This window comes from Falco punctatus (assembly GCF_963210335.1).
Source record: "Falco punctatus genome assembly, chromosome: 7".
In the NCBI taxonomy this organism is placed as follows: Eukaryota; Metazoa; Chordata; class Aves; order Falconiformes; family Falconidae; genus Falco; species Falco punctatus.
In genome coordinates this window covers 46312745-46340297 of record NC_137587.1, presented here as the reverse complement: position 1 = coordinate 46340297, position 27553 = coordinate 46312745, and the positions used below count along the sequence as shown (strand labels likewise).

The window sequence follows — 27553 nt, the reverse complement described above, 5'->3', positions numbered from 1 at the left end:
TTCAGTCTGGCTTTGGAGAAATACAAGGGGTTTGACTGTCATCTGAGAAAAAAGTCTGAGCCTCTTGCCAAGGACAAGCCACCCAGCAGAAAGTGCCTTAAATTTTGTATGAGTCGTGGTCCATTTTTGCACCATACCCACAAGGGTCACACATTCCAACTCTGCTTAAAACAAATCCCTGTGTTTTCTGCCACAGCAGAAGGGACAGGCAGGACCAGACACCCAGCAGCACAGATGGGACCTTGTGAGCCACATAAAACCCTATGCTGATAAGACTCCTCTGCAGTCATTTGTTTTAAATGCCAGAATATGCTTCAGGAGCGATGACATTTGGGGAATAAAAGCAAGCGGTGACCAACTCCCCTCTCTTCATTAGCTCCTGTAATTGGCATTACTGGCAGAAGGAAGCTCAGCCATTGTGCAGCGACCAGACCCTGCAAGCCCTGGGTGAGACAAGGTCCACCGGGGAGCGGTTTGGCCACCCATGGGTGCAGCACCTCACCCCATGCTCCATCCCTTCCAGCAACGCCTCACTTCCCTGGGAAGTGCTGCCAGCAGCGTGCTAACATATATATTACAAAACTCCCAGTTCAGCTCTCTGTTAATAAGACACAGATGTGCTTTACTGCATTCATCACTGCTTTTGAATATGGCTTTACACCCAGTAACTTGTGCAAGGAGAGAACCCCCCACCGCTCCGGTTTGGCTGGTGTCTCAGCGGGCACCACCTCACTATGGAGGGGTAACCGGTCAGTGCAAGTGGAATCCATATCTTCAACCACACATTTGCACTAATGGTCTAAGGTGGACTTCAGACCCGACCACCAGCTGAAAGGGGAGGGACACATTTCTGGATGTGTGTGATCCTAAAATACCATCTTCCTTCCTGCTGCTGAACCTGCTTGTATCACAGGAAACATTGATTGGCCGTAACTTCATGAATCCCCTTGCGCAGAGGGAACGTCAGCATCTGCTCATGATCATTCAGGTTCAACCCAAACATTCCCCAAAAATGTGGAAATGTCCCATATCCCTATGTTGCAGATTGTCTTAAAGTTTTACTGAATCTTTCTGTATTTGGTGTTTATTTGTGAAACAGTTAACTATAGGAACATCTTGATTTCAAGAAGCCAGCCTCCACGTTAGCACTGTGTTAACACTTATTAACCAGTGATGTATGGGGTGCTGTGCTACTTGTCTTTTGAGGCTGTGTTACTTGAAGTCCTTATTCTCTAGACCATAACCAGAGCATCTGGGTTCTATTGTGTACAGGATGAGTGATTGGACCACTTGGCAAGGCACATCTAGCCGTCCAACTTGGCAACAAAACCTACTTTTAAGGCGTCCCAAAGTCAACTACCTTCATTATAATACTAAAGAACACACCCACAGGTCAAGAAGACCTTTGCCCAGGTGAAGACCCTTCCTCTGCGCAAGTGTAGGAACAGAAGAGGATGACACAGCAGATATACGTAAAGTACTAACCAATCATTGTAACTGGGAGTGTACGACCTTGTAATTTTCGTGTATAAACGTAATGGTGAAATCTGCATAGGTGTGCTTGATTTGTGGAGATCCCACCGAGAACCCAGCGCTGCAATAAAAAAGCGCCTGCTTACCTACTTCGTGTAGATGGGTTTTTTCATTCCCCAGCTAACACCTGTAACTCATCATGAGGTCTAGGAGTGATGTACAGTTGGACCTGAAAATATTTGCCTGAGAATATCCAGACTTGTGAGACCTGCTTTATCCCACAAAGTCTTTAGAAGGGTGAGCCATTGGAGCCCCAACCCCCTGAGCCCAGCGCAGCCCCGAGCCCCCGGCCGCAGCCCCACCGTACGCTGGGATGAACGCCTGGGAGAAACGAGCTGGGCATCGATTTTGTGCCACCTACTGCTGTGACACCTTACATCAAACATGGGGAAAGAGCAGGGGAAACATAACCAAGTTTTACGGCTCATGTGAGCGCACCAGTGTTGCAGACAAGATGCCATAAACTCGGGGCATAACTCCAGAGGATTTTCTGCTCTTCTAAGCCACAGACCATTTATTTCCCAGGGTTTGTTTAGTGCTTACCCAGGGTATACGCGATCAAAGTGGTGATAAACAATGCCTGCATACACACACAAAAAGTATATATCTGTGTTCCTAGATCTTCAAGAAAATCAGCTAAACAAGAAGTGGTCCTGAGCAAAGCTAAACCCCCAGGCAGGGGCTGGCTGCTGGTTTCCACCTGCTGTTCTGACCAAGGCAACGTTTTTCCCATCAATACAGGGGAGTTAACAGAGAAGCAAAAAGTAATTAAGCCATCAGAAGACACTGCAGACATGTAAGGATCCCAGGTGTTTGGTTAGGAGGGGATTTCTACAGCATATGTGAAATCCTCATTAAAATTCTCACGTTTTCTGTATGAAATCCCAGTTCTGCAGAGTTACTGCAGGCACAGGAGGAGGAGGATGGAGAAGAGCAAGACAGAGCACAGCAAGGAGAGTGTGCTGAATAAGCAAAGCCCCCACTGCAAAGCGTAAAGCTTTAACCGGAGGCAGGACTTCAGCTACACTCTGTTGGATTGCATCCAAGAAATCCCCGGCTTTGGCACCAATTTCCCCTTGCAGAGCTCACCTACGAGCCCCTCCTGGCAGAGGGCTGTGGGAAGCATCACAGCAGTGGCTTTGGAGTTGTTTTTATTCACCAACACAAGCACGAGCTGTCAGCACAGCAAAAAGGGCCCCTGGCTCCCACATGCCTTTACTCTGATGAAATATTCACTTTAAGCCACCGTCACTGCCCAACAAGCCTTTTTCGATCCGGTGCCAGAAGAAGATGATAAAAATCCACAGGCTGTGAAGGCAGCAGCTCGACACAGCTGTGGGGAAAAGCTGATCGGCTGAAGCTGCAGAGAGGGACAGGAGGGGCAGCTTCATCCTCTCAATGATGCAAGATACAGAATAACTCACTTTCTATCCTACAGGTAATTAAATCACTCAGTCCTGCTCAGCAACATGGGTATCAGCGTTTGGCTTTCAGCCCCTCTCTGTGCAGAGCCTGTCACCACCCTGCGGTGGCCATGTCCTGGGGACCCCTGGTCAGGAGGGGACAGGCAGGACTGCCCGGTCAAGCAGCAGTGGCTGGTGGCCACACGTGGCTGCTGCCTCCACCCCGGGGGGACGGAGCTCTGGCTGCACGCTGGGCTGAGCCACACTGTCCTGTCCCCTGCCCCTGCAAAGATGCCTCATCATGGCAGGGAAGTGGCTTAAGTTATTTTTACCCATGACAGAGGCCAGGCAGTAACTCCTGCACCCCTCAGTATTTCAGCTCCCATTTCTGCCCCACTCAAAGCCTTTTTTTTTTCCCTTTTAATTTAAAAAAATTTTAAAATAAAAATCACAGACCTGAACTATATACAACTCCTCTGCAAATGCAGCAGACCTGATTTCTATCCCTGCTGCCACCTACCTCCCCTGCTGCTCAAGAAAGCAAGGAGAAACACAGTGCATTTCCCAAAACAGCCCCAGGAGGTCCCAGCAAGGGCTTCATAGCCTGACAAGAGCTCACCTGGAAAAGGACAGGTGGGGGCACACAGATACACACAGGAGCGCAGGGCGATACTCTGCCTCCGGGCAACTTTCAGCCACCGTGTGATTAATGGCACAACGTGCCACAGTGGCTGCAGCCTACCCACCCACCCACCCCAGGGCCCCTTGTCCCACTGGACACACGCAGGGAAAACATGCAGGTTTCCCTTCAAGGCATATAAAATTGTCTGCCTCACAAGCTGCAAATACAACATGCTCCCTCAGGGCATAAATACATCTCCCAAACTCTCACGCTTCCAGGTTCATCCTAATTTGTAGAGTCCGGGAGACCCTCACCTCAGCAGCGAGGCAGCGACCTGGAGTTTACTCAGCACAGTATTATTTAAGACTTAACACTGAGCATTTGCTACACTGAAGTGCCATCGTAACTCATCTGTCCTCGTAAGACCAAGCTGTTTGAGAAGGGCAGCAGCTCTGCTGCAAGCACGGTCAGCGCTCAGAGCATACAATCATCACGGAATGGTTTGGGTAGGAAGGGACCTTGAAGACCACCCAGTTCCCACCCCCCTGCCATGGACAGGGACACACGCCGCCCCCAGCCCAGGCTGCTCCCAGCCCCATCCAGCCTGGCCTTGGGCACTGCCAGGGATAGGGCACCCACAGCTGCTCTGGGCAGCCTGGGCCATTAGAGGATCTAAATATACAAAGGCTGTTTGAGCTGAAACTATAATAAAATATTACACGTTGCTCAGCAAGCTGATGTCTAGAATACAGTGGCAATCCTACTAACGGGGAAGACGTCAATTTGATTTTTAAGTTTGTTTAAAGCAGTTTTAACACTAAACAAGTAAACATTTATAACTGAATAAATAGTTTTCAGTTTAGTCAAGGAGCATTCAGTGGATGTTGGCATAAATATTCAGTTATGGAAATTATTTGATTGAAATAGATTTTACATGCCATAAATAAACATTGTCTGCGATGAACACACACTCCCAACAAGCGGCACGAATTAGAGAGCCACTGATGCCTAATGCCAGTCTTTGAAAATGTTTTATTTAGAAGCACTTCTGCTCACCACACAGCCAGCCAAACCCCATCTGCCTGGGCTTTCCTAGACGTTCATCCCACCACGTTATTAAACACTCGGAGCAGAAGCACAGCTGCACAGCAGGTGCTGCACCCCTGTGCTGGGGGGGCATGTCCGGGCACTGGGACGCAGCAGGTTTAGCAGAGGATTGTGCCAAAGGAGCAAACAAAACTGTAAACCAGGAGCCTTCCACATGCGAGCATCACTGCGGAGCCAGCCTTTTGGTGTTGGCCACCTGCAGAAATCAGGGATAAACCTGTGTTTTGCCAAAATCAGCTGCAGCTTCGGTGCTAGCAGCAGGATACGGGCACAGGAGCGATGCTCTCCCCCAAGCAGAGAGCATCAGCCCAGCACTCGGCATAGCTTTTAGCCACATGAAGTAACACGTAGATGCCCGTTAGACTTTTCTAAATTATATTTATTAATAAATGCACTTAAGTTTGGGAGTATTTGTAGTGTAAGCCCAGGTGGGGATAGCTCTGCACAATCTTGTAAAGAAGCCGGTGAACTCAGCACGAAGGTAGAAGAAAGCCAGGGATGACCTGACCAGGGATAGGCAGCACTTCCCTGGTTTGGGTATGTTTTTAAGCTTTCTCTCCAAAGCGACAGCACGTGCAGGACCAAAACACAAAGTTTGCAGTGAAGCTGAGCCCAAAGGTGAAAAACAAAACAAAAAAACCAAACAAACAAAGAAATAAAAAAACCGAGGGGTGGGGGGAACAGAAGGAAACCAAAGAACTGGAATTTCGGTTCTGGTGTCACACCTGTGTCACCACCAGGGTCACACAGGACCCGAGCAGGAGCGAGAAGAGGGACAGACCCACGGGCTGTGCCTCGGCCCTGCCGTCCAGGGCTGGTGCAGCAGCAACGATCGAAACACACAGGGATTTCTCCAAAGCAAGGAAGCACGGGGCACCCGCGGGCCAGCCCCGCTGCGTGCTGCGGCTCGCGGAGAGCAGCCCCGCGTCCCTGGGCGCAGCGCTCGGGCACCCCGCGCTGCCGGGCTGGGGCTGGTCCCAGCCTCCCGGCGATGCTGAAACTGCGGGCGGACTGTGCCACCTAGCTTCTGCACTCAGACATGGACTGCTGCGCTGGGGTTCCTGCACACACCGCTCAGCCCTACATACCGAAACCACACGTGTCCAGGGATGGCAGAAACCCCCCTACCTGTGGGGGGAGAGGTTCTGCACTGTGCCGCCAGCCTGCCCCCGGCACTGACCCGGGGTGGGTGGCTGGTAAGACCCTGCCCAGAGTCCCTCTTGGAGAAATTCTGCCTGGCATTCCAGCTGAGCATCACCGAGTGCCATCACTGCTGATACATGGGATGATGCACAGGGGAACACGTCCACCGCACCTTCACACGGGCACTGAACCTCATCCCAGGACCAGGCACCCCTTCCACGTTTCCTGGCTGACCCTCATGCCACAGAGCCCAGGGCACTCAGAAAGCTGCATCTGGAGCAGCAGCTCAAAGCCACCACCACCAAACACCCTGTTTCTTCCCAAAACTCCCAGGTCCCTTTCCCTCAGCTTGGGGGTGCAATGAGGAACAGCTTTAAGTTCAGCATGCTCCACTCCGAGCATCGCCTGCAGCTGACCCATTGGAGCAGCCTCCAAGCTGCCCCAGGTAGAACCTGCTCCTTGCAGGAATTCAGTATCGTCAGTGTTGGGAATATCCACATCCCCGGAGAAGCTGCTCTCCCTGCTTCAACACCTCTCACTGTGCAGAAAGCGTTATCCCAGTTTGACAGCTGGGGAGCTGAACGCCACGGCAGCGGAGCAGGTTGCAGAAGAGCAAGGAGCCAGGTCCTGACCACAGTGATGGGGATCCGCCAGGGGCCTGGCACTCACCTCAAGGTGCTGTAAGTAGGAAAACAGCCTGAAGATCATCCCCCATCCCAGTCCCACGAGCCCCCTGCTGCGATAAACCAGATCAAGGCGCACCTCTGCACGCAGGAGGGTCATCGCGAGGCATGGGCTTCCACAGCACCCTGCTGCCACAGCTTACCTGAAGGAATCACACTTTTTTCCTTATCTAAGCATGTCAGACAGCTTTATTTTTATAGCCTAAAGATGAGAGTAAAAGCCAGTGTTTTACCCAAAGCCTTGCAAATTCCTCCTGGAGCCTCTGACAACCGTAGATTTTATCTGGCGCATAATCCAATGCAATTTAGTGTTTTTTCAACAATTCAAATCCCCTGTAAACTCTATTTCGGCAATTAGAGGTTCATCTCTTTGAAAGCTAAGGCATCACTACCTTTTACTTGGCTCCAAACAGGCGATGTTATTTCCCTACAGGAAAACATGTATTAGTTGTTTGCTATTAATGCAAAGTCCTTGAAGAGTATTTTGATTTTACCTTTTCTTTAGGGGAATCAGCAGCTCTTTATAAATCATTTTGCTTCCAAATAAGTTTGAGCTTCACATCTGTGCACCTTCAGAGTCTGTAACCATCAGCTTTAGGAAGAAACTAAATGCAATTTTCACTATAACAGGAAATTCAAGGTTTTGGCACCTAGTCTTCATTGCATATTGGGCAATAAATACCTAGTTAAGGCAGCAATAAGGTAAAAAGGCATCGCAGTGTGTACTACATGGCCTTCCCTCTAGACTTAAAAGATGGGAGCAGTAGAATAGGAAAAAGGCAAAGAGCACCTAAAGCATTTACAAAATTACAAGGTGACAATTCAGGTATTTTAATGTGTACAAAGTAATTTAAAAACATATTTTAGCTTTGTTTTCAAATAGGAAGCTGCTTTTCAATGGCCATCCCTAGCTATCTGGTACAGAGAGGTTTTTTATTGTTATTGTTTTCCATCACACAGGTCTAACACAGATGCTGTGGTGCTTAACTCTGGGGACCAAATCCTCAGCCACTTTCGAGCAGCGCAGTTCACTGCCCTGCAACAGCACCCACAGAGGGCAAAGGGAGCAGCAGCCCCCAAAGCCTTTTCACCACCAGAAAGGAGCTTTGCTCAGGAAAGAGGGACAGATATCCACTGCTCCCAACCAGATTTGAATGTCCCTCGCAGCTCTGAGCATCCAAATAATTCTGATACCGCTGCCATTCTCAAAGCTTTCAGGCTGGTACCCAGCAAGGGGGCATCCTCCTGTGACCAACACGGGGGGGGGGGGGGGGCAGGAACACGCTTCCCACTGGGAAGTGCCACAAGCACAGCTGTGCACCTCAAATAGGTAGCAGGAGGCAAACTGGACCTAGTTCTGTGTAAAAACCAGCTGTGGGAACTGCAAAGACTCTCCCTTCCCATTTTGAATCTTTACTGACCTTGTGTTTCACTGAAATTTTACACTAAGGTCAGTTATGAGGAGGTACATGAAAACAGCGTGGAGCAAAACCGCAAAGCACCTTGCACGGTGAGCAGAGGCACGGCTGGTTATCAGGTTCACATGGTGGGAATCACAGTGACCTACCATTGCTAACACAAACCCTTGGTGCAAGACATCAGGCCTCTCCCTGGTGTCAGGGTGCTGCCCCAGACAGCACTGCTCCGCACACAGCAGGAATTTGCTTCTCCAGAGACAGCCAGGTTATAAGACACACGCACACGACTGCTGCCCGTGCAGGAAGAGGCACTGCACAAACACAGCGCGGGGCAGGAGAAGCAGCTCAAAGCTCTCAGGTACAAAGCTGTCATCACAACCACTCCTCGCATTTCATGCTTCTGACCAGTTATCCACATCCACAGAGCCCAAGCAACAGCTTCACCCAGTGCTACCAGCTCCCCCGCAGCAGGCGCGATGATTCACACCAGTTGCTGAGACCAGCTTTTGCACTGCAGCTCCCCACTCAGGGCATCCGGAGCAGCCAGCAGCAAAGCTCTCCGGTTTACTCGCTTCCTCGAAAAAGAACACATCTTTCTGATTGTAGCATGGGTTAAAATAATGCTTTAGAACACGACTTGCTCTTCCCCAGTGAGAGTACCCCCGACATAAGAAACCCAGTAACCTGTTAGAGAGGCATTCAGTGCTTTCTTATCTTTCAGAATCACGCTGAAGCCAAACACACCCAGTAGGTTTCACCTCCCTGCAGACACCAACAGACGCTGGGGGCTGGGGGGGGGGGCCGTGTGTGTGATCTTTAATGACTGTTCATAATGACTGGGGGGGGGGAAGCAAAAAATCACCAGAGGAACTAAATCTTTTATTTTTATTTAGTATAGAAGCTCACCTTTACACTGAGGAGTTTCCAGATAAGAACCAGGGATTTAACCATTCCTCATTCAAAGAGGAAGCGGCCCAACAACATCCTCTGGCAAAGCTGACCCTTCCCCACTCCAGCACCAAACTGGACCAGCACCAGCCATAGCTCCCCAAGTGACCCCAAATACGCATCCCTGCGTGCCACACAGGGCTGCCTTTGGTAACAGGAGCTGCCGAAAGGAACCACTTGCTCCCCGCCACCTTCGCAGGCTGCAGCAGGCATGCCACGCTGGTCAGCACAGCATTTTGAGAACTGGCGCATTGTTAGAATGCAGTAAACCCTTGCCAGAAATCTGTTCAGTCTGATGTCATCACCCCACAGCAAAGGGCTGATAGGAATCATCTGAGCAAGACAGCCCCATACAGTCATTTTAATTTTTATACCAGCCTTCAACTACGAATTGATCTTATTTAGCACCCCAGGATTTGTAGTTAGCTGTGTGGTTAGTCCCCTTGCAGTGAAGCCATGGTAGCTGCTCTTAGGATGGTAACAACACACTTCCCCCCAGCTCATAGAATGGGTGGGAAAGGAGCTTCACAGGGCACCTAGTCCAATCCCCTGCAGCAAGCAGGGACATCTTCAACTCCATCAGGTGGCTCAGAGCCCTGTCCAACCTGGCCTTGAACATTACCAGGGATGGGGCATCCACCACCTCTCTGGGCAACTTGTGCCAGTGTCTCATCACCCTCAGCGTAAAATTCCCCCCTTATAACCAGTTTGAATCTACTAGCTTTAGAAAACTTCCCTTTTCTGGCTGACATCCCTGTAGAGGCCCTTACTATTATTCTCTGCACCTCCTGTCAAGTTCAGCTCCATCCATGCCTTGGCCTTCCTGACCCCATCTGTACTCAACCAGGTGGCATCCCTGGATCTTCCAGGACCTTCCCAGGATACCTGTCCCTGCTTCCACTGCCTGCGCAGCAGATGCAGGAGTTAACCCAGCCAGCTGCTTCAACTTGCATTTCTTGCGTTACTTACCAAGTATTTTTCTAGTTCTCATTAGTTTCAAGTAATTCCTAAACCAGTCACCAACTGACCACAGCAGATTTAACCAGCCAGCTGAGGAAAAACGCAGCACACTGAGCCCGTACCATCACTACCAGCCCACAGCATTACCTCCCCAGCCTTTCAGCTTTTGCTGTGAACACACCTGCAAGCCCTGCCCAGCAGCTGCACATCCCCAGAGGTTCCTCACAGGGAGTTTAACATTTGAAGGCCAAAAGCTGTGACAGCAGGCTTGCCTGCCTACCTACCTCTGGCAGCTCAGTGCTGACCTTATGCCATGGGATCCACCACATCTCTGCTTCCATCACTGCAGTAACCAGAACAGGCTTGGTGACAGGAAGGTACAGCCATGCTTCAGTTCAGGAGGGAGCCTTTACCACACAGAATAAATCCTCCAGCCAACTAGGTCAGCACCTTGGTTTATTTCCATTCCCTCTTTGACTTCCCATCTTTTTCAGTTTAATAACCAGTGGGACAAAAAAAAAACCCACAAAAGGCTATTAGGGATTTCCAAACTAGATGCAGAGCACTTAGCTGGAAGGGATCAGCCCATTTGCCATTTCAGGCATCATCAAGACATTCATCTCATCAGTAATCTCACAGACAGCAGCAGAGACACTCCAAAAAACAGCCTAAGCAGCAGGACAGCACCGTATGCTTTTAATCCCCTTACAGGGAATTCAAAACCCTCGCCCCAGGTCTTTGGCACAACTGAGAAGTGTTTGCCCAAGTAACTTCAGTCTTATCATACCACAACCTTCATGTGGCTGGAGACCTCAGAAAGTGGCAGATTAAGTGGAAGCGGCGTGTAGCTCCAGCCATATTAATTCACTTCCTTCAGAGGAAGTGAGGAGGTGCAGACAGTACAGCCCATCACACACAGGCTCCAGCAAACATCTGCCCTGTCCAAAGGCTGCCACGGGCTCTGGATGCTGTTACCTTACCTTATTTTGCTATCAGTTGTAACCTTCCCCACAGCTTCCCATGCCAAGAAGCACTAGGCATCCTAACAAGTGAAGAAAGCTTGGACACATTTCAGGTACAGCTCTGTACCCCACACACACTGCAACATCACCGTTTTCTGCATTAGCAAGAGCACAGTTTGCCACCATCTAATGCAAGCACAACCATTACCAGCAGCTACACTCCAGCAGACTGCCTGGCCATTCACCTAGCAGTCATTTGAAGCAGACCATTCTACCATTCTGCTTGCAACCCTGAAAGCTAAGGGCATCATAAAAGCATCAACACTCCTGAGACCACCTCATTTTGTACGGGAAGACTGAAGACAGCAGGGCAGGCTTGCTTAGGCCTGTTCCCAGGGCAGCACCCCTCTGGCAGGACCACTCTGAGGAAGTGAAAGCCCTATTGCCATTAGGACCTTTACAAAAGGCAAACACACACATATCAGTCGGGCCGGGAGACTATTTATTGAGTAGGGCTGCGCCGCGATGCTACAGATGTGTCAGGGAGGCCCAGGGAGTTCTGGCGACAGCCTCATCCTCCCGGCGCTCAGTCCAGCTGCAAGAGAGCGAGGAGAGGAGTCAGCGTAAGGCGATCCACCCGTCCCGCCCCGCACGGCTCGGGTACCGGCCTTTACCTTGATGAAGCCGATGTCCTTGGCGTACTGCCGAAAGCACTGCCGGCACATGTTCAGGCCGTACTTGCGAATGAGGCCGTGGCGGTTAGAGCACACGCGGCTGTAGGGGAAGAAAAGAGCAAGGCCGGTCAGGACGGGTAATGGCGGCGCAGGGCGGGGGAAAGAAAGGGAGGCGGAGGGAAGGGTGAGGAGAAAGGCAGCTGCCGAGGGCTAGAGGGAACCCAGCAGCCACACGGACGCGCACTGACCAGGAGCGGGAGCCCTGGCCGAATTTCCTGGGGTGGCTCCAGTAGAGCTGCTGGTGGCCCATGCTGCCCGCTGCGCGCCTGGCGGCTAGAGAAAGATGGCGGGCCGCGCATGCGCTAATCAACCCTACCCCGCCTCCCGGCCTGCACCGCGGCGCGCCTGCCCGGCAGTGCGCAGGCGCCTGGAGGGAGAGGGGCGGGGGGGCGTTGTCTGCGCGGCCCCGGCCCCGCCCCCGCCCCGCCCCCGCGGCGTGACGTCACGGCGCGGCAGCACTAGGGGCGGCGGCGCGCGGCTCGCAGCGCCGGGCGCGGTGGCGCGTGCCTGTAGTCCCAGCTACTCGGGAGGCCGAGCCCGCCGGATCGCTTGAGCCCAGGAGTTCTGGGCTGCAGTGCGCTATGCCGAGCGGGCGTCCGCGCTAAGGCCGGCATCAATATGGTGAGCCCCGGGGAGCCGAGGCACACCAGGTTGACTAAGGAGGGGTGAACCGGCCCAGGTCGGAGACGGAGCAGGTCAAAGCTCCCGTGCCGGTCAGTAGCGGGATCGCGCCTGTGAATAGCCACTGCCGCGTAGCCTGGGCAACACAGAGAGACGCGGGCTCCTTTTCCGCCCCCCCGCAACAACGCTTTTGCCCTACGCGCACAACGGCCCCTGCCGCCGCTCGCAGCACCGTGCATGACCCCTGCCGCCCACCCACTGCGCACACCGCCCCCTGCCGGCCGGCTGCAGCACATCTGCCATCTGCGCATGCGCTGACTCCAGAAAAAGAAATTGCTTTGCAAGAATTAAGAGATTAAAAAAATATAATAATTACAGTTTAAGCCTAAACCTTAAAAAGTTCACGTTGAAAGCAAATATGGAAAAGATTCACTTTTTTTTAATTTTGTCTTTTTTGAGGGAATTTTTTATCTTTTAGAAATTTTTTTTTTCTTTTTGGGGATTTTTTTTTATTTTGTCCAATTTGGGGAATTTTTTTGGCATTTTTTCATTGTTTTAAACTTTGTCCTTTTTCGGGATTTTTTTTATTATTATTATTATTTTTGGCAGCTTGTGCCGGTGCTTGACAACCCCTTTGGCAAAAAAAATTTTCCTCATGTCCATAAACCTGCCCCAGCACAACTTGGGGCCGTTGCCTCTCGTCCTGTCACTTGTTACCGGGGAGCAGAGGCTGAACACCCCCAGCCCTGTCACATTTGTGCTGGACCCCCTGGCCAGGGCTCCCCTTCAGCAGCCGCCCCCCTGAGCCATGACATCACACTTTTTGGAATTTTTTTAGGTTTTGGATTTTTTTAGGTTGTGGGGCTTTTTCTTAAAATTTTTTTTTTGAGGTTTGGGGACTTTGGTTAGTGCAGTGAAAGCTGACTTTTGGCAGGCAGCAGCGAGGCTGGCTATGCCTCCACCCTCTGCATCCCCTTGGCACACAGCCCCCACCCAGCCTGCACCACGGATCCAAGAGTTCTGTTAAGTTCAGCAGTTTTATCCCAATTTCTACTGCAGCCAAGCTGATAGCAACTCTTTCCAGGTGCTGAAATTTCACTGTTGGAGGTTCCCAACCCGCGCTCTCTTCACCAATATGCTTTAATGTTGCAAATTCCTCAATTTTTCTAATTTTTCATTTTACTGAATTTCTCCCTGTTATTTTGGTAGCACTTCTTCCGTAAGGCCCCGCATTCTCCTATGGCTTAGCCTGAAGCTGCCATGAAGAGTAGGCAGATGATAAGGGCTGGCACAGGCATCTAAATCAACCAAACAGCAACTGTACGCCATAGCAGATGAATGTATCTTTTTACCCGGGCTTGGTTTCCAAACACCCACAACTCTCATTCCTGGTGACATTTCCTGAGCCTCTTTTAGCAGCAAACCCAGCCTCAGCCCAGCTGGCCATGCCGGGGCCAGAAGCCACCACAGGGTGATGGCAGTCACTGGCAGTCATTCCTGCTGTCACCACGCTGGGCAAGACTTGGGGCAGCGCTGGGAGCACTGGTACCTTTGCAGATGAACACACAGAAGGATTTATTGTAAATTTATATCTATTTTTTTACAATTAATTTACAGGATCCCGGACTGGTGAGGGGTGGAAGGGGAGCGAAACCTCCCCAGATCTAAACTACAGTGAACCTTTTTTGAAATTGCTTCACAAGAAAGACTCCACTTCTTAGGAACTGATTGTGCATCCCTGGGCACTGGCCAGGCTGCCCGGAGAGGCGGTGGGGTCTCCTGCTCTGGAGACATCCAAACCCACCTGGACGTGGCTCTGTGCAGCCCACTCTGGGAGACCCTCACGGTAAAGACGTTTCTCCTCACGTTCAGGTGGAACTCCCCATGTTGCAGCGTGTGCCCGTTGCCCCTTGTCCTGTCGCTGGGCACCGCTGAAAAGAGCCTGGCCCCGTCCTCTTGGCACCCGCCCTTATATATAAATACATATATATGTATAAAAAAGATATTTGTATGAAGCAGTACGATCCCCTCTCAATCCTCTCCAGGCTCACTCTATTCCTCTGTTACATACAATTGTAGAAACCGCCCAAAAGATCTGCCTGCAGTGTGGACCCAGGGCACTGAGCCGCTCCCTGCGGTGAGGCCAGTCAACCCTTCCGCCCGTTCCCTGTGCCTCACACCCTGGCCTGGGCTCCCCGCTGTGGCCAGCACGGGCGGTGTGCCACTCCCGCTGCCAGCCCCCGGTCACCGAGCCCAGGGGGCACCGAGGACCGGCGTGCCCATAGGGCTGCGCTCCCGTGCCCCTTCAGCTCCCCTGTGTCTGCTAACCCCCGCCACATCCCTCGACTCTTTCCGCCGAGCGATCCGAGCCGGGCCGAGCGGAGCCGATGAGGGCCGAGCCGATGGGGGCCGAGCCGAGCCGATGGGAACCGATGGGAACCGATGGGAGCCGATTGGAGCCGATGGGAGCCGATGGGAGCCGAGCGAGCAGCGCCGAGCAGAGCCGAGCAGAGCCGAGCCCCCTCCAGGGGGCGCCGGCGCAGAGCCCGCGCTGAGGGCCCCTGGCCGGGGCTGGCCGCTGCTGCCGGTGCCGCCGCCGGTGCCGCCGCTCTCCCTTCCCGCCGGGCGAGCCCTGACGCCGGGCGGGCGGCCCCCAGCCGGGCTGGCGGCGGCAAGCGGAATATCGGGGAGACAGGCACGGCGGCGGGCAGCTGTGCGCGGAGAGCGCGGGAGGCCCCCGGGCGGTGCCGCCAGTGAGCGGGCCGTTGGTCGGTGGCGGGGCGGGCGGAGATGCGGCTGCAGTGCGAGGTGGAGGTGGTCAGCCGGCTCCTGCCCACCTGCGGGCTGCGGGGCCGCGGCCGCGCCACCAGGGCTCTCCTCTCGCTCGGCCGCCCGCCCGGACGGGCGCGGGGCGGCGGCGTTTACCTCATGGTGTGCACGGCGCGGGACCGGGTCGGTGCTCGCTACAAGGTGGGGACGGCGGCGGGGAGGGGGGAGACCGGGCCGGGGCGGGTCCCCTCGCCCCGCCGCGGCTGCTGAGCGCCCGCCTTGCCTCGTAGGTGCAGGAGAACATCGAGCGGTTCTTCACCCGGTTCGTGGAGGAAGGCAAGGCCACCGTGCGCCTGCGGGAGCCCGCCGTGGACGTCTGCCTCAGCAAGGTGGGGGGGGGCCGCGGCTGTCGGCCCGGGACACCGACGAGGGATCGGTGCCGTCGCGAGCTCGGAACCGAGCGGGTGTGGAGGGGCCGGGGTGCGCCCCGCCACCGTGCTGGGGGGAGCCCGGTGGGTGCCCAGGCTGCCGGCTCGAGGTCCGGCCCACGGACGCCGCACGGCGACTGACAGCGCAGCTTCGGCACCGGAGGCGTGCGGCGGCACGGAGCTTGGCTTTGTGTGTCCTCAGCAGGCTACGGCAAAAAGGAGCATAGGAGGTGCCTTGCTCACTTTGTGCCAGGAAGGCTGAGCCCAGCTTCTTTGCTGGGCTGTGTTCTGATTCTCCCACTTTCTGCTTCCTCTGGGGAAACAGTGGGAGCAGAAAGTCCATTTTTCATGTTGCTGTTCATCGCTTGTGTAGAGAGAAACAACTCATCTCTCTGATACATCATCTTGCTCTTTGGTCCTAAATTCCATGAAACAGTTAGTGCTTACTCTCTTTCTAATGAAGAGAAAAAAAACGGAAAAAAAAAGGAGAACACTCTTGTCTTAGTGGCCAAGCAATGTCCCCACTGGTTTTCAAAGCTGGAGACACATAGTAAGGATCAGCGCTACAGACACTGTCTTGCCTTAATGCTTAGCTGATAGTGGGACTCACCAATGTATTTATTTCCAGTTCATAAGGTGTTTGAAAGCTGTAAAGTGTTTTTAATAATGATAAACACACCAAAAAGATCACGTTAACATTCAGTTCTTATGCTGGTTACGGGTTGGGTTTTTTTCTTGCGCCTGTTCCAGTAATCTTATGTAGCCTTTCAGAGGAGGAAAGCAGGACAGCTTTTCTAAAACCTTAGAGTTAGGATGTGTAAATAAAAGCCAATAATATTGATTTTTTATTGGGAAAATAATTTTTACTTTCTGTTGCAACTGATTATTTGGCCTGAAGAAGGAGATCCTTCAGTAATTTCAGTGATGTCGGACTGAGCAGCTGTAACTGTGAGTGGTGAAGCTTATTCCTTCACAAGCAGAATGCTTTCTCAAAGGGTCTGTCTAAGGAGAAATGCACAAGGTGTGTTTAAACTGCAGCTGCAACAGGCACTGACGAGAATCTTTGCCAAAGCGGAGTGGAGCTCAGGGCATGCTGCAAGGAGGTCTGCTTGAGGAACAAGGTGAATGAATCTGTATTTGGGAGGGTGATTTGCTGAAAAGAAAACAAATGTGACCCAGCAAGGGAAAAAAAAAACACCAAACACTTTATTGGGAATAAGACTAGTAACTAAATATGAGCCTGAATATAGTTGTGATAGCTCAAGATTTTGCAGAACGTGGCACAGTGCTGTGGTGGTCTGGAAATACCTTATCCGTGCAAGAGTGAAAGCTGTAGTGGTAAGGGAAGTAGCCTTAATATGATGAAGAAAGCAGTTCACCTCTACAGGGTTGAACAGAAAAGAAGCTCTGTATGTCCTGATCCAATTAATTTTTCTCTTGTCAGAAGCAAATGCGCTCTGTATCTTGCAAAACAGAAAACTCATGCGTGTTGCACTAGATTCAGAGTATCTTCTTGTTCTGCATCCTTTACTCTGAACAATTCAGCTGAAGCCTGAGAAGTCAAAAAGTTTATCTCAAAGCAAAGGTACAAAAGCAGGCTTGTTGTAAGGGGATCTACTAGTAGTATAAAATTGGAGAAGAAAGGTCTGTGGCTTAGTGCTACAAGATCTAACTTCGACTGTTTGTAGGGCCTGTAGGAAAACAGTTTGACAGATACTCTTTCAGTGTGGGTAGTAATTTAATTAACATTTACATCCATTGTTTTCCATATGATAAGATAGCCCAAAACGTTGTTAGACTAGGTCTCAACTGAAACTAATGAAACAGGGCTTAGAATAATGACCAGAGTTGCTCCAAGGAGGCTAGATCCTCACTCCCCATTTTAACATAAGGCTCACCCTTATACTGTCAAGCTCCAGAAACTAATTCACTAAATTCTTCCAAAATCAGTGATATTATATATCTTTTAAAAGCTCCAAATCCAGAAACCCAATTTAAGATGCTTGGTAACTTTTCTGTAGTGTTTCTGCTAGTCTTCCATGATTTCTTTACAGAAAGGCTTCTTGACTCAGAGGTGGATAAAAGCTTTGTAGAAAAGAGATTTCCAGGTATGACTATAGCAGTTGTATGCAACTACTGTGCAAAATCCATCTTTGAGTTCTGCCAGGCAGTGCAATTTGCTGCATTCAGCCACATCAGAAATTTAAGTTGAGAAACATCAGTCTGGAGCATGCAACCCTGGAACAAAAATAATAAAGTCACTGTGTTGGGTTGTTGGGTTTGGGTTTTTTCCTTCAGCAAGCCTGTGTCTGCTGCATTGCACACAAGGTCTGAAATCCATGTAATCTCCAATTGCCTTGTCATCATTCATTTAGCTCTGAAACAAGAGACTTGTTAAGGCATCAGCGCAGATTAACCTCTTCTCCTGACATCTATTCTGTGGTTGAGAGTTCAGGCTTGTGGCAGAAAATTGCATCCTGAGTGCTTCCATCTAATTCTTTGGGGTTTTTCTTATTATTTTTCTCAAGGTATTCAAGGTTCCTCAACAATGGGTTTACAGATACTACGTTGCCTTTATGAAGGTATCGCGGAGGAAATTTGATGCAGAGATATCTGTTGTGCTTCATGCTTTGAGTGCAAAGAAATGTTGCCTGTAACTTCATTATAACATACAGTCATTTCTTTCACTTGGTCTTTACAGATCTGGAGGACTTTTTCTCTTCACTTCCAACTTTAGTTAGCTACTTATTACCCTCAGGAGCATGACAAACCTGCCTGTAGTTAGGGGGAGTTCTATAGCTGAATGCTTTTGTTGGATTGGCTGAGATAATGAATGCTGGTCTTGGATACAAGGACTTTTTATGTGCACCTTCCCCACCTCTGGAGGATATCACATCGGGAGTTAAGAGAATGGATGTGCATTAAATGCTTAAGGAAGGCAATCATTTTAGGTTGCTGATGCAGTGAAATATGTTTGACCTTTATGGTCTTTATGTCACCTTAGCATCCAGAAGTCTCCAGGGTGATTGCTTTGGTGTGGTAGGTGCTTATATTATGTTAGCTAGTTCTGGACCCTCTAGAATTTGGTATAAACAAATACATTTAGGAAAAAAAAGTCAGGTGCAGAAATGGGCACTAGGCCTGGGCAAGTTACAGCTGGGAACAAAGTGCAAACCTCTTGACCCTGAGCCATGCCAAAATGCCAAGCTTGTTCTTTCCTGCAATGAGAGATGACTTTTACTTGTAGGGATGCATTGTGCTTGTTATTTTAGAATTCACTTTATAGCTTAGCGTCTGTCAGCCGCACGTCAGCTTGACTAGAGACTTGCTAGAAAATTTAGAAGATAAATGTTTGGGCACCCCCCTGTTCATAAAAGTTAATTATATCAGTACAAGTGGATCACGGCTTTCTCGACCTTTATTTAAAATACAGGTCATCTGATACTCCATTGATTTGACTCTCTGTCCTTACTGCCATTATATTGTATCCCACTTAAAGCAAAATTGCTCAGTTGTTTACAGAACAAATTACTGCAAATAATTATCGTCGTTTGATGCTGGCACAACCAAACACAGCTCTGTGTGTGCAACCAGAAGCACTGACTTAACCTGCCTTGAAGCTTTCTACCTACCTTTATGTTGAATTTAGCCTCTGATTTCATCCTCTTCCTTCCTAGCAACTTTCAGAAATTATCACCTCCAGCTTTGGATCTCTGATTTTCCCCCTGTGTGTTTTTATAAACTGTCCCTTTATCCTGTTGCAGGTTAGGAAGATCACAGTGCATCAGGCTTTTTTTCTGTGCTTCAGTTTCAGCTGTGAATTCAGTGCTTTGTTCCTTTTCTGAGTAATGCAGCCTGGTTTGTTTGATCTAGATTATTCAGAGAGGTCATAATGTCTCATTCAAATTGCATGCCATTTGTTCTTAAATGCTGTAAACAGCACATCAACCTAATAAGCCCGAGTTGTTTCCCTTTCTCATTTTATTGCCCTGCTGAGTTAGTAGCTCCAGATAGGGGTACAAAATAGTTCAGAAAGTGTTAGTACAAATGAGCACAAGAATAATTAACTTTTAATTCCACCTTTGTGTTTTCCTGTAGGCAAATGCCAGCAATTTAAAGAATTTCCTTTCAGCTGTGAGGCTGGCTCACCAAGGGACCGACATAGGAGCTCTCCCTCTCTCAACTTTGGTACCAGCAAAGAACTCGGAGGTGGAAAAACCGAAGACAAAAATGATCATAACCTCAAGAAGGGACTATCCTCTCACCAAAAATTTTCCTTACTCTCTTGAACATCTCCAAGCCTCGTACTGCAAACTTGCTCGGATTGACACGCGTGTACTTTGTTTGAAGAAACTCCGAAAACTAGACCTAAGTCATAATCATATTAAGCAGCTGCCAGCTACTATTGGTGACCTGATCTGTCTTCAGGAGCTTATTTTGCATGACAATCACCTGGAGTCCTTCAGTGGGGCTCTATGCAGCTCCACCCTTCAGAAGTCTCTTCAGTTCTTGGACCTGAGCCAAAACAAAATCAAAGCCCTTCCAATTCAGTTTTGCCAGCTGCAAGAACTCGTTAATTTAAAGCTGGATGACAATGAGTTGATTAGGTTGCCCTTCAAGATTGGCCAGTTATATCATCTGCGCTTTCTGTCAGCAGCTCGAAACAAACTTCCTTTCTTGCCCAATGATTTTAGGAAACTCTGTCTTGAGAACTTGGATCTCTTTGGAAATCCTTTTGAACAGCCTAATCCACTTGTTCCCAATATACAACTGAAAATACCATTGACTTTGTTAGAGTGTGCTGCAAGAGCAACCATAAATTACAGGTAAGAGTAGCATGCTGGGTACGCATTGCACCTATTCAGTTTCAAACCTGTCAAGTTTAAACTTTACTGACTTCTTTTTTCCTGTCAGCAGCTACTGCTCTTCACCTGTTAAAAACTGTAAGGTTAAAGTTGCTTTGAATTCTGCTTGTAAAATCATCCCTTCATTATGCAGGATAACGCAGTAAATTGGTGACGTGGAAGCGTTTAGAGCAAGCTATAGGTTTAAATGCTTTTGTCCACAAAATGGGGGCACCGTAACAGAATATTCTTGCCCAAAGAGAATCGGTTCTACAACCCAGAACAACTTCTGACATTTTGTATTGAGGGGTTTCCGCTACAGTAGAGTTTGTGGCACTGCTCATATTTTGTGTTGGGCTCTTGGACATTGCTTTCAAAAATGGTTCCCCTTCATCTTGTGCTCACATTAAAGTACACTAAAACTGTGTGTAATGCCCATTAGCCTGTGTGAGAGCAGTGTGTTGGCAAACGGTTAACTTCTGCCATGCAGCTCCTAGTTACAGACATGGACCGGTCTGCCTCTGCTTGAGATGGGACCTCACACAAGCTGAGTAGTGTTGGAAGGGTACTGCAAGGTGGCTTCTCAGAGGGCAAGTGTCACACTGGAGTTGATATGACCTACTGCAGGCTTCTCCCTACCTTAGGTTTTCCCTGATGTTTATTTCCTTTGGTGTTGGAGTAAGGTTACTCTGTCTTATGTGGAGAAGCCCAGTTCTGAGGTAATTTTAAAAAATACTATTTCACCAAGTGAACATCACCCTTGCCAGGCTGCTGTTTGTTGTCAGTTCTCTCTCCTTCTCCAACACGGATTGCATAGCTCTGCCTGCGTGCCACTGCCTCTGATCCTTTGGCACCAGCTGCTGCTACTCCCTCCCTGTTCTGGGTGCAAAGGGAGCAGGAAGATGGAAAAGAGTCACCAGTACAGAAAGGGGGTGAGAGACAGACTTGAAATGTTCCAAATCTACGTTCTGTGTCCATTCCTGCCTTAGGGGTGGGCAGCGCCCCATAAACCTGGGTTAATTGCTCAAGTCTCTGCTAAAGGTGTCCACAGGCATGCAGGGCACACCCTGGAAATGAGCCGAGCAACCAAATGTTCTGGTTCAAATCTTACCCTGGTTTTATTAGAGTAATTAAACTCCACATGTCTCCTTTCCCAACTTTATATAGATGGCAGTGGTTTTGTTATAAGTATTATTAAGGCTGGGGTCTTACTTTCCTGGAGAATATAATCCCTCATCACTGGTCAGATTTTGGTGCTCAGTTACGTTACCGGAGTACCTAAGGATACCTAGTCATTAACCCAGGCCCCATGCAGCAGGCTTTAAGAAAATGGCACCACACAAAACAAAAAAAACTTTCTGCTCCAGGAGTCTGGTGAGACGAGAGGCAATGAAAACAGTCCCCTTGCCCACAGACCTGTGGTTATTAGGAGACAACTTTGGTCAGAGTGGTCCTGATTATCTTAAGTGTAAAAGAAAAAATAGTCAAGTCTAAGAAGTGGGCAACAGATATTGTCTGACATTCACCGGATGTGAGAATTAACAAAGAATGAGAAACAGGAGTGATGATGGGCTGTAAAAACCTTGAGAATGGAAGAAAACAGGAGGAGGGAAGATGTGAAAGCAAATGTTTGGAAAATCAGTCTTCATAGTAGCAGTCTGGGCAAGTACCAGAGCTGTGATTATGCTTTTCCTGACCGGAAAAAAGCATGTCCTGAAATTGAAGTGGTAAAAAAAAACAAACCCAACCACAGGAGTCTTAGCTATGTGAATGATGGTATGTAGAAAGAATTGGGAATGTGTAGGTGTAGTCGGGATGTGAGTCAGTGAGACCTATTCTGTGAGTCTCAAATGACAGCTGGGCACCGGTGATACTCACACTTTGAAGTTAACTCAACAAAGTACTTCGGGGAAAATATTTATTTTGTACTCCAAACACAAGGCCACTCTGCTGCGAATTTAAAAAGAAGCAATTCTTGTTCCTGTCTCTGGATGTCGTTATTGCCATGATGGATGAACAGAGTGGTATATCAAAAGAACCTTAATTTATGGCCTGCAATGTAGTACTACTGTAAAAAGGCTCTTTTTGTCCTCTCTTTCCTCTAGATACGGTGTTTTTATGCTACTACCGCTTCTTCATATTAGAGAGTGAGAAGTAGATGGTGGGTGCTTTCTCAGGCCAGGATGAAATACAGTGATCTTCCTGGCTAACGTAAGGGAAGAGCAGATACGTGCCCAGTTGTTTCATTATTCATAATCTTCTTTTTAATTATCTGTCGCTGTGATACAGGCTGTTACGATTTCTGTGAACTCCCTGGTTCTTGTTGCAGTGTCTTCTGGAGTTCAGGTCCTTCGTACTTAGGGGTCAGTAACATGGTTGCATGTGTTTAGCGACTGTCTTGGAAAGTGGTGTTTAATTCCTAACTGGTTCAATATGGCAGGTGGCAAAATTTCAGATTTGCCTTGTCTGTGATCTCAGAATGGTGTTTCTTCCAGCTGGTGCATATGGCGTGTCGCTGCATTTGAGTGACACTGGTTAATTTTGACATGAATTCACACTTACTCCTCTTGTTCAACAGAATCCCTTATGGTTGTCATCTTCTTCCTTCTCACCTCTGCAAAGATCTGGAAGTGGCTAAAACGTGCCAGTGCGGAAGTGCCTGTCTGAGCAGCTTCATTCAGATCACGGTGACCATGAATCTCCACCACGTAGCTCACACCGTGGTCCTTGTGGATAATATGGGAGGTACAGAAGCACCCATCATCTGCTACTTCTGTTCTCTAGACTGCTATTCCCAGTTTCTGGATAGGTACCTGCAGAGTAACGGGTGACCATTACCAGGTGCAAAAGCTCTGCCTGAAGTTCTGTCCAGTGACGGAGGAGCCTGAAATTGTTTTCTGCGTGTTACCCACACGTGCTGCAACAGAGCGTTTGCTGCAGATCGCAAATGTCAGTCTTGCAGTGAGGGGGCTCTGTCAGCCTGATCCGGTTGCCTGACTTTTCCTCCACCGCTAGCATCTCCCTTTGGTTTGAATAAAAATCAATGCTTGGCTTGAATGAACCTTCCTTAGAATGTATTTTGCTTTCCCCTATTACTGTGATTCTGTTTGGAGTATCACGACAGTTTTCTTTGTTTTGTGGAGTAAGTTGTTTCTTCTCACTAGGAGAAGGAAGGTGAGCTTATATTGAACTGCTTTGCTTACTTACGCTTGAGGCTCTGAACGCTGCCTACAGAAGATGGCTGCATTGGCTTTTATCACTGGACTGGGCTCTTCCCGACCTGTTTACTGTAGAGCAACTTGGCAGGCTGCTATGAGAAGTAATTACAGTGGGAGCAGTTCCAAAACTGGTCATGTAATTCCAGGTGCTTCTTTTTTAAAAGTTCTGTTACAGCATTCTCACTTCAAGTGGGGACCAGCATTGCTGGTTGTTTTTTTACCAGAACAAATGGTTTTAGTTTTATCTCTTTGTGATACAAGAAATTACTTTTTCTAAATATGTGACCTAAACTTTGTTTCTTAACTCTCATGTTTTAAAGGTTCTAGAGTTGTTCACTGTGTCAACTTATTAAATTTTGAAACCCTTCTATGTACATGTGAATTGTGTTTTCTCTAATGAGTGTCTCATCCAGTGTATTCTAGGGATTAGCTCCTGGCCTTTTTCCTGATGAAGGTACCGAAATACTTGAGAGTATCCACACACCCTTATTTCACATCTTGTCAGCTGGTCCATGGCTGGGGTATTGAAACAGCATGGAACAAAAGTCCCTTGAGAAGTCTTTAGGCATCCCGTGCCCTGAGACATGTGATGGCTTGGAGCGAGAGGGAGCACGTCACACTGTTATTTTTGAAGCGGTATTGAAGCAGGAGCAGCAAATTACACACTTTGCATGTCTTCGGGTTATGGATAAGTACCCTGCTGTGGCAGTCATGTCGTTTCAATGGGAAAACAGGATATCTGTACTTCCTGAGCACAGAACTGATCTAGACTGGGCTTCAAGTGACAACTCGATGCAATGTACAGCACAAGGAGCAGCCTGAAAGGCGACAGCAGGCTTTGGAAGAAGGTACTGGCTTGCAGGTATAGTTTAACGTCTTCTGTGCGAGCACAACCTTTGTCCACGTTCTAAAAATCAGCAGTTTCAAACTCTTTACTAATCCAATTAGTAGCATTCACATTCATAGTAGAAATAAATATTGAAGCACACCTATGAAAGGGCTTTGCTCAGACAAGGGCAAAAGACACATCTTCCTGAGGAAGAGGATCCCTTATTCTAGAAATATCGAGTGTCATTAAAACTTTCTGTGAAGGTCAGGATAACTTGACCATGTTCTTTTGATACAGTATTCATAAAACCGTAACTCTTCAGCAACTACAGGAAGAATTGGATGAATCATTCCTTATATGTTGCTCTTCAACTAGAGAGAACTTGTGAAGGAGGGAGACAAGTGTGCCTGTTTACCTCAACAGCAGCCTTTGGAAAGCACTGCAGAGCTCACCCTGGGAGTTTTTGAATAGTTGTATGCTAATGCTGTTGTAAAGGGAGAGAGATCTTGTCCTAATTGCAGCAGCGTAAAGATTACTCATTTGGAAAAATACCTTTTAGGTGGAGTGCATGATTAAGGGGAGGGGAAGAGTGTACATGCAGAAATTTGGCCTCCTGTGGGACTGGGGAATTTCAGATGCAGATGTGTGGGTGTCTGCATGGCTGAGGGCCTGCCAGGGGGGCCAGCTGTGCTGGGTGGAGGAGGGAACTGCACCTGCATGGCCCAGGGCATGAGCAGCTGGGCTGTGAAGTCAGGTCCAAGCCCTGCTGTGCTGGGAGAAGGGATCAGCTGGGGGGCCAAAGGCCAAGGTGAACAGGGCTGCAGCCCCCCCTTGGCGGGGAAAGGAGACTGTGGGAAAGGGCTTTTTGTACACAAATAGTTTGCTGTCAGCTCTCCATGTGTGCTGGGTTGGTTTTTTTTTTAAACCCCATGTGTGTGCACTGGGCTGCCATTACCTCTGAAGCGAATGCCATCCCCAGAACTTGACTTGGCTTCCCTTAATCCTCTGAAACTATGGCAGCTGACACGGCGTGGAGGAGGGTGGTAGGGTGCCGGAGCCCTGTGCTGCAGAGGTCACTGCATTAGCACCAGGGCACCTTCTAGCAACGCAGCAACGTCCCCAGCGTGCTGTGGTCTTGCCGTCTCCACAGAGGTCAAATGTGAGGAGGAGCTTTCTGAACTCCCTGCTTTCCCACCACCCAGCAAAAGACAAAGAAAAGGGAAGTCTTGTGTAGCCAAGCAGAGGGGTCGGAGGGATGTACGATGTCCCCAAGTTCCCTTGGGAGTCTGTTCCAGCCAGCTCCATTTTCTGTGTCTCACAATCCCTGCAAACAAGCTCTTTCCGTGCTGCAGAGCGTTTGTCTCGGTAGGGTGAAGTTGCCCGATGGCAGCTTCATCCCAGAGGTGCGAGGTGCGCGGGGAGGTAGCTGGGCTCTGAGCCGGGGGTCTGCAGAGGGGTGAGCAGCCGGGGCAGCTGCTGCAGCGCTCCGTGCCCGCGCTCCCGGCCCGGCGCTGCCGGCTGCCAGCCAGCCAGGAGGTGGCGGAGGAGCCAGAGCCGAGGCCGCTCTTCCGCGTTAGATAGAAGCCAAAGCAGAAATCGCTTCTTTCAGGAGCATCTTCTCCGGCGGCTTCCCTTGCGTGCCAGCAAGACGGCCGCGGTGCCCGAGATCTCCTCCAGCTCGCTCGTCTGGGGAAGAGGCCGACGGGCAGGTGCGGGCGCCGGTGTAGATGGCAAAAGACGGGCACAGTTCTGCTGGCTGACAATGCAAGCGCAGGAGCGTGTGTGGCCCGACTGCTGTGCCCAGGGCTTTTCGCAGACAAAATGGGACCAGGCAAAAATTGTTCTCATGAGAAACTATTCTACCTCATTTATTGTACTTGTGGTGAACTCTGTTGGGCCACTTACATGGTGTTTCCTATTTGTAGCAACACGATTTGATTGAATCAAACCAACTTTGCTGCAGAGTCCAGCCTCTGTCTTTTAAGCAATGCTCTTTTTTAATGCCTCGCTTGAAAACCACCAGTTGTGCCTGCATGATTCGGAGAAACTTGCTGAGTTACACGAAGCTCAGCAAAGGTCAGGCTGTGAAACTGTCATTAAAAATGCGTCCTAAACATAGAAGCATCACTGTGGTCACTTCTCGTTAATCTTGTACCCAAGAAGTTTTGTGTTTGCCTCGGATGTTGTAGAGTAAAGTCCTGCAGGGTTACTCTCATGGGGTTAAAGCAACCGATGGCTCTCACTCAGAATTTGAGGACGCTGTCTGATGTGAGACGCTGTTAAATGCAGTTGAAACCTGTATTTACCTGTCTCGTCTTGGGGAAAAAGCCTTGATGGCAGATCTCGAGTTGATGCTCCTGAATGCTGCTGCAAGCGGGGCTGGTGGCAGGCCAGGTCATTCTTTAATTGGCCTGGGTTTGCTGTGCTGATGCCACTTGGCGTTATCTGAGTGCTTTGCAATCCTTCATGTGTTTATCTGTGTGCTGCCTGTGCGATAGGGAAACTCTGTTATCCCAGTGGGACAGCATTGCAGTTGCTGAAGTTTTACCCACAGCCGTGGCAAGATCGTAAATCTGGCTCTGTGGGAGTTGCCTTCTTGGGACAAGGAATGCTTAAAATTAGGAAAATGAGTATTGATGCTAACCCAGACTAAAAAATAAACAGCCCCCGAACCTGCATGTATCAGTAACATCCTGCGTGGGAGGAGGTGATAGCAGCCTCCTGAAAACAGTATTGTAGTGCCGTAAGGGATGAGGCGCAGCGGAGACCCTCATGGTGGGGGTGCTTGTGAGATGCGGGGCCACTGCTGCGGGCAGGCAGACAGAGTCAGGAATTCCTGCTGGACAGAGCTGGGACATGCCGGCACTGCCGTTCGCTCCATTGCCAGGCTGGGGGCTTGGTGGAACGCTGCGCTGTTGCTGCGCACCGCCACCACCCCCACACACGGCACGGGGACGGCTGGCAGGTTTGGAAAGCTTCTCGAAGGCAAACTGGTGCGGTTCTGCGAGCACCAGTGTCCTGCTGCCACCCGTCCCAAGGACATGCATGGGCACCGTGCCTGGCCCTCGGAGCGCACCGTGCCCTGGCCACGTCACCACGTCTCACAGCTGGGACTGTACAGGATCCCCAGAGTAACCCCTGCCATTATTTGTAACTGTAGGATTATTTCATTCTAGATTACTCTTGTAATTCTAGAATGACCATCATTTTACATTCCAATTCTAAAATTATTGTCTTATGTCCTTGTAATTCTAGGATTATGTATTATTCTTGTAGCTTGATTTTATTATGTGTTATTTTTGGAATTGTTGCATTGTTTTATTACGTATTA

At 49.5% G+C, this 27553-nt stretch overlaps 3 protein-coding genes across 3 annotated transcripts in view; 1 reads left to right on the top strand and 2 right to left on the bottom strand.

Moving 5' to 3' along the window:
• The window catches only part of NEMF (nuclear export mediator factor), a 162394-nt gene that overhangs the window by 15521 nt on the left and 119320 nt on the right, over positions 1-27553 (bottom strand). The window lies entirely within an intron of this gene.
• RPS29 (ribosomal protein S29) lies at positions 11261-11862 on the bottom strand. The gene is made up of 3 exons (XM_080397107.1): positions 11702-11862; positions 11454-11553; positions 11261-11374 (listed from the first exon to the last, which is right to left on the bottom strand). Exons 1-3 carry the CDS (start codon positions 11761-11763, stop codon positions 11366-11368), a joined length of 171 nt encoding a protein of 56 aa, XP_080253233.1. The 5' UTR covers positions 11764-11862; the 3' UTR covers positions 11261-11365.
• On the top strand, positions 14654-23763 carry LRR1 (leucine rich repeat protein 1). Its single transcript, XM_080397084.1, has 4 exons — positions 14654-15104; positions 15194-15292; positions 19430-20157; positions 22754-23763. The coding sequence occupies exons 1-4, from the start codon at positions 14925-14927 to the stop codon at positions 23004-23006; spliced, it is 1260 nt and encodes a 419-aa protein (XP_080253210.1). The 5' UTR covers positions 14654-14924; the 3' UTR covers positions 23007-23763.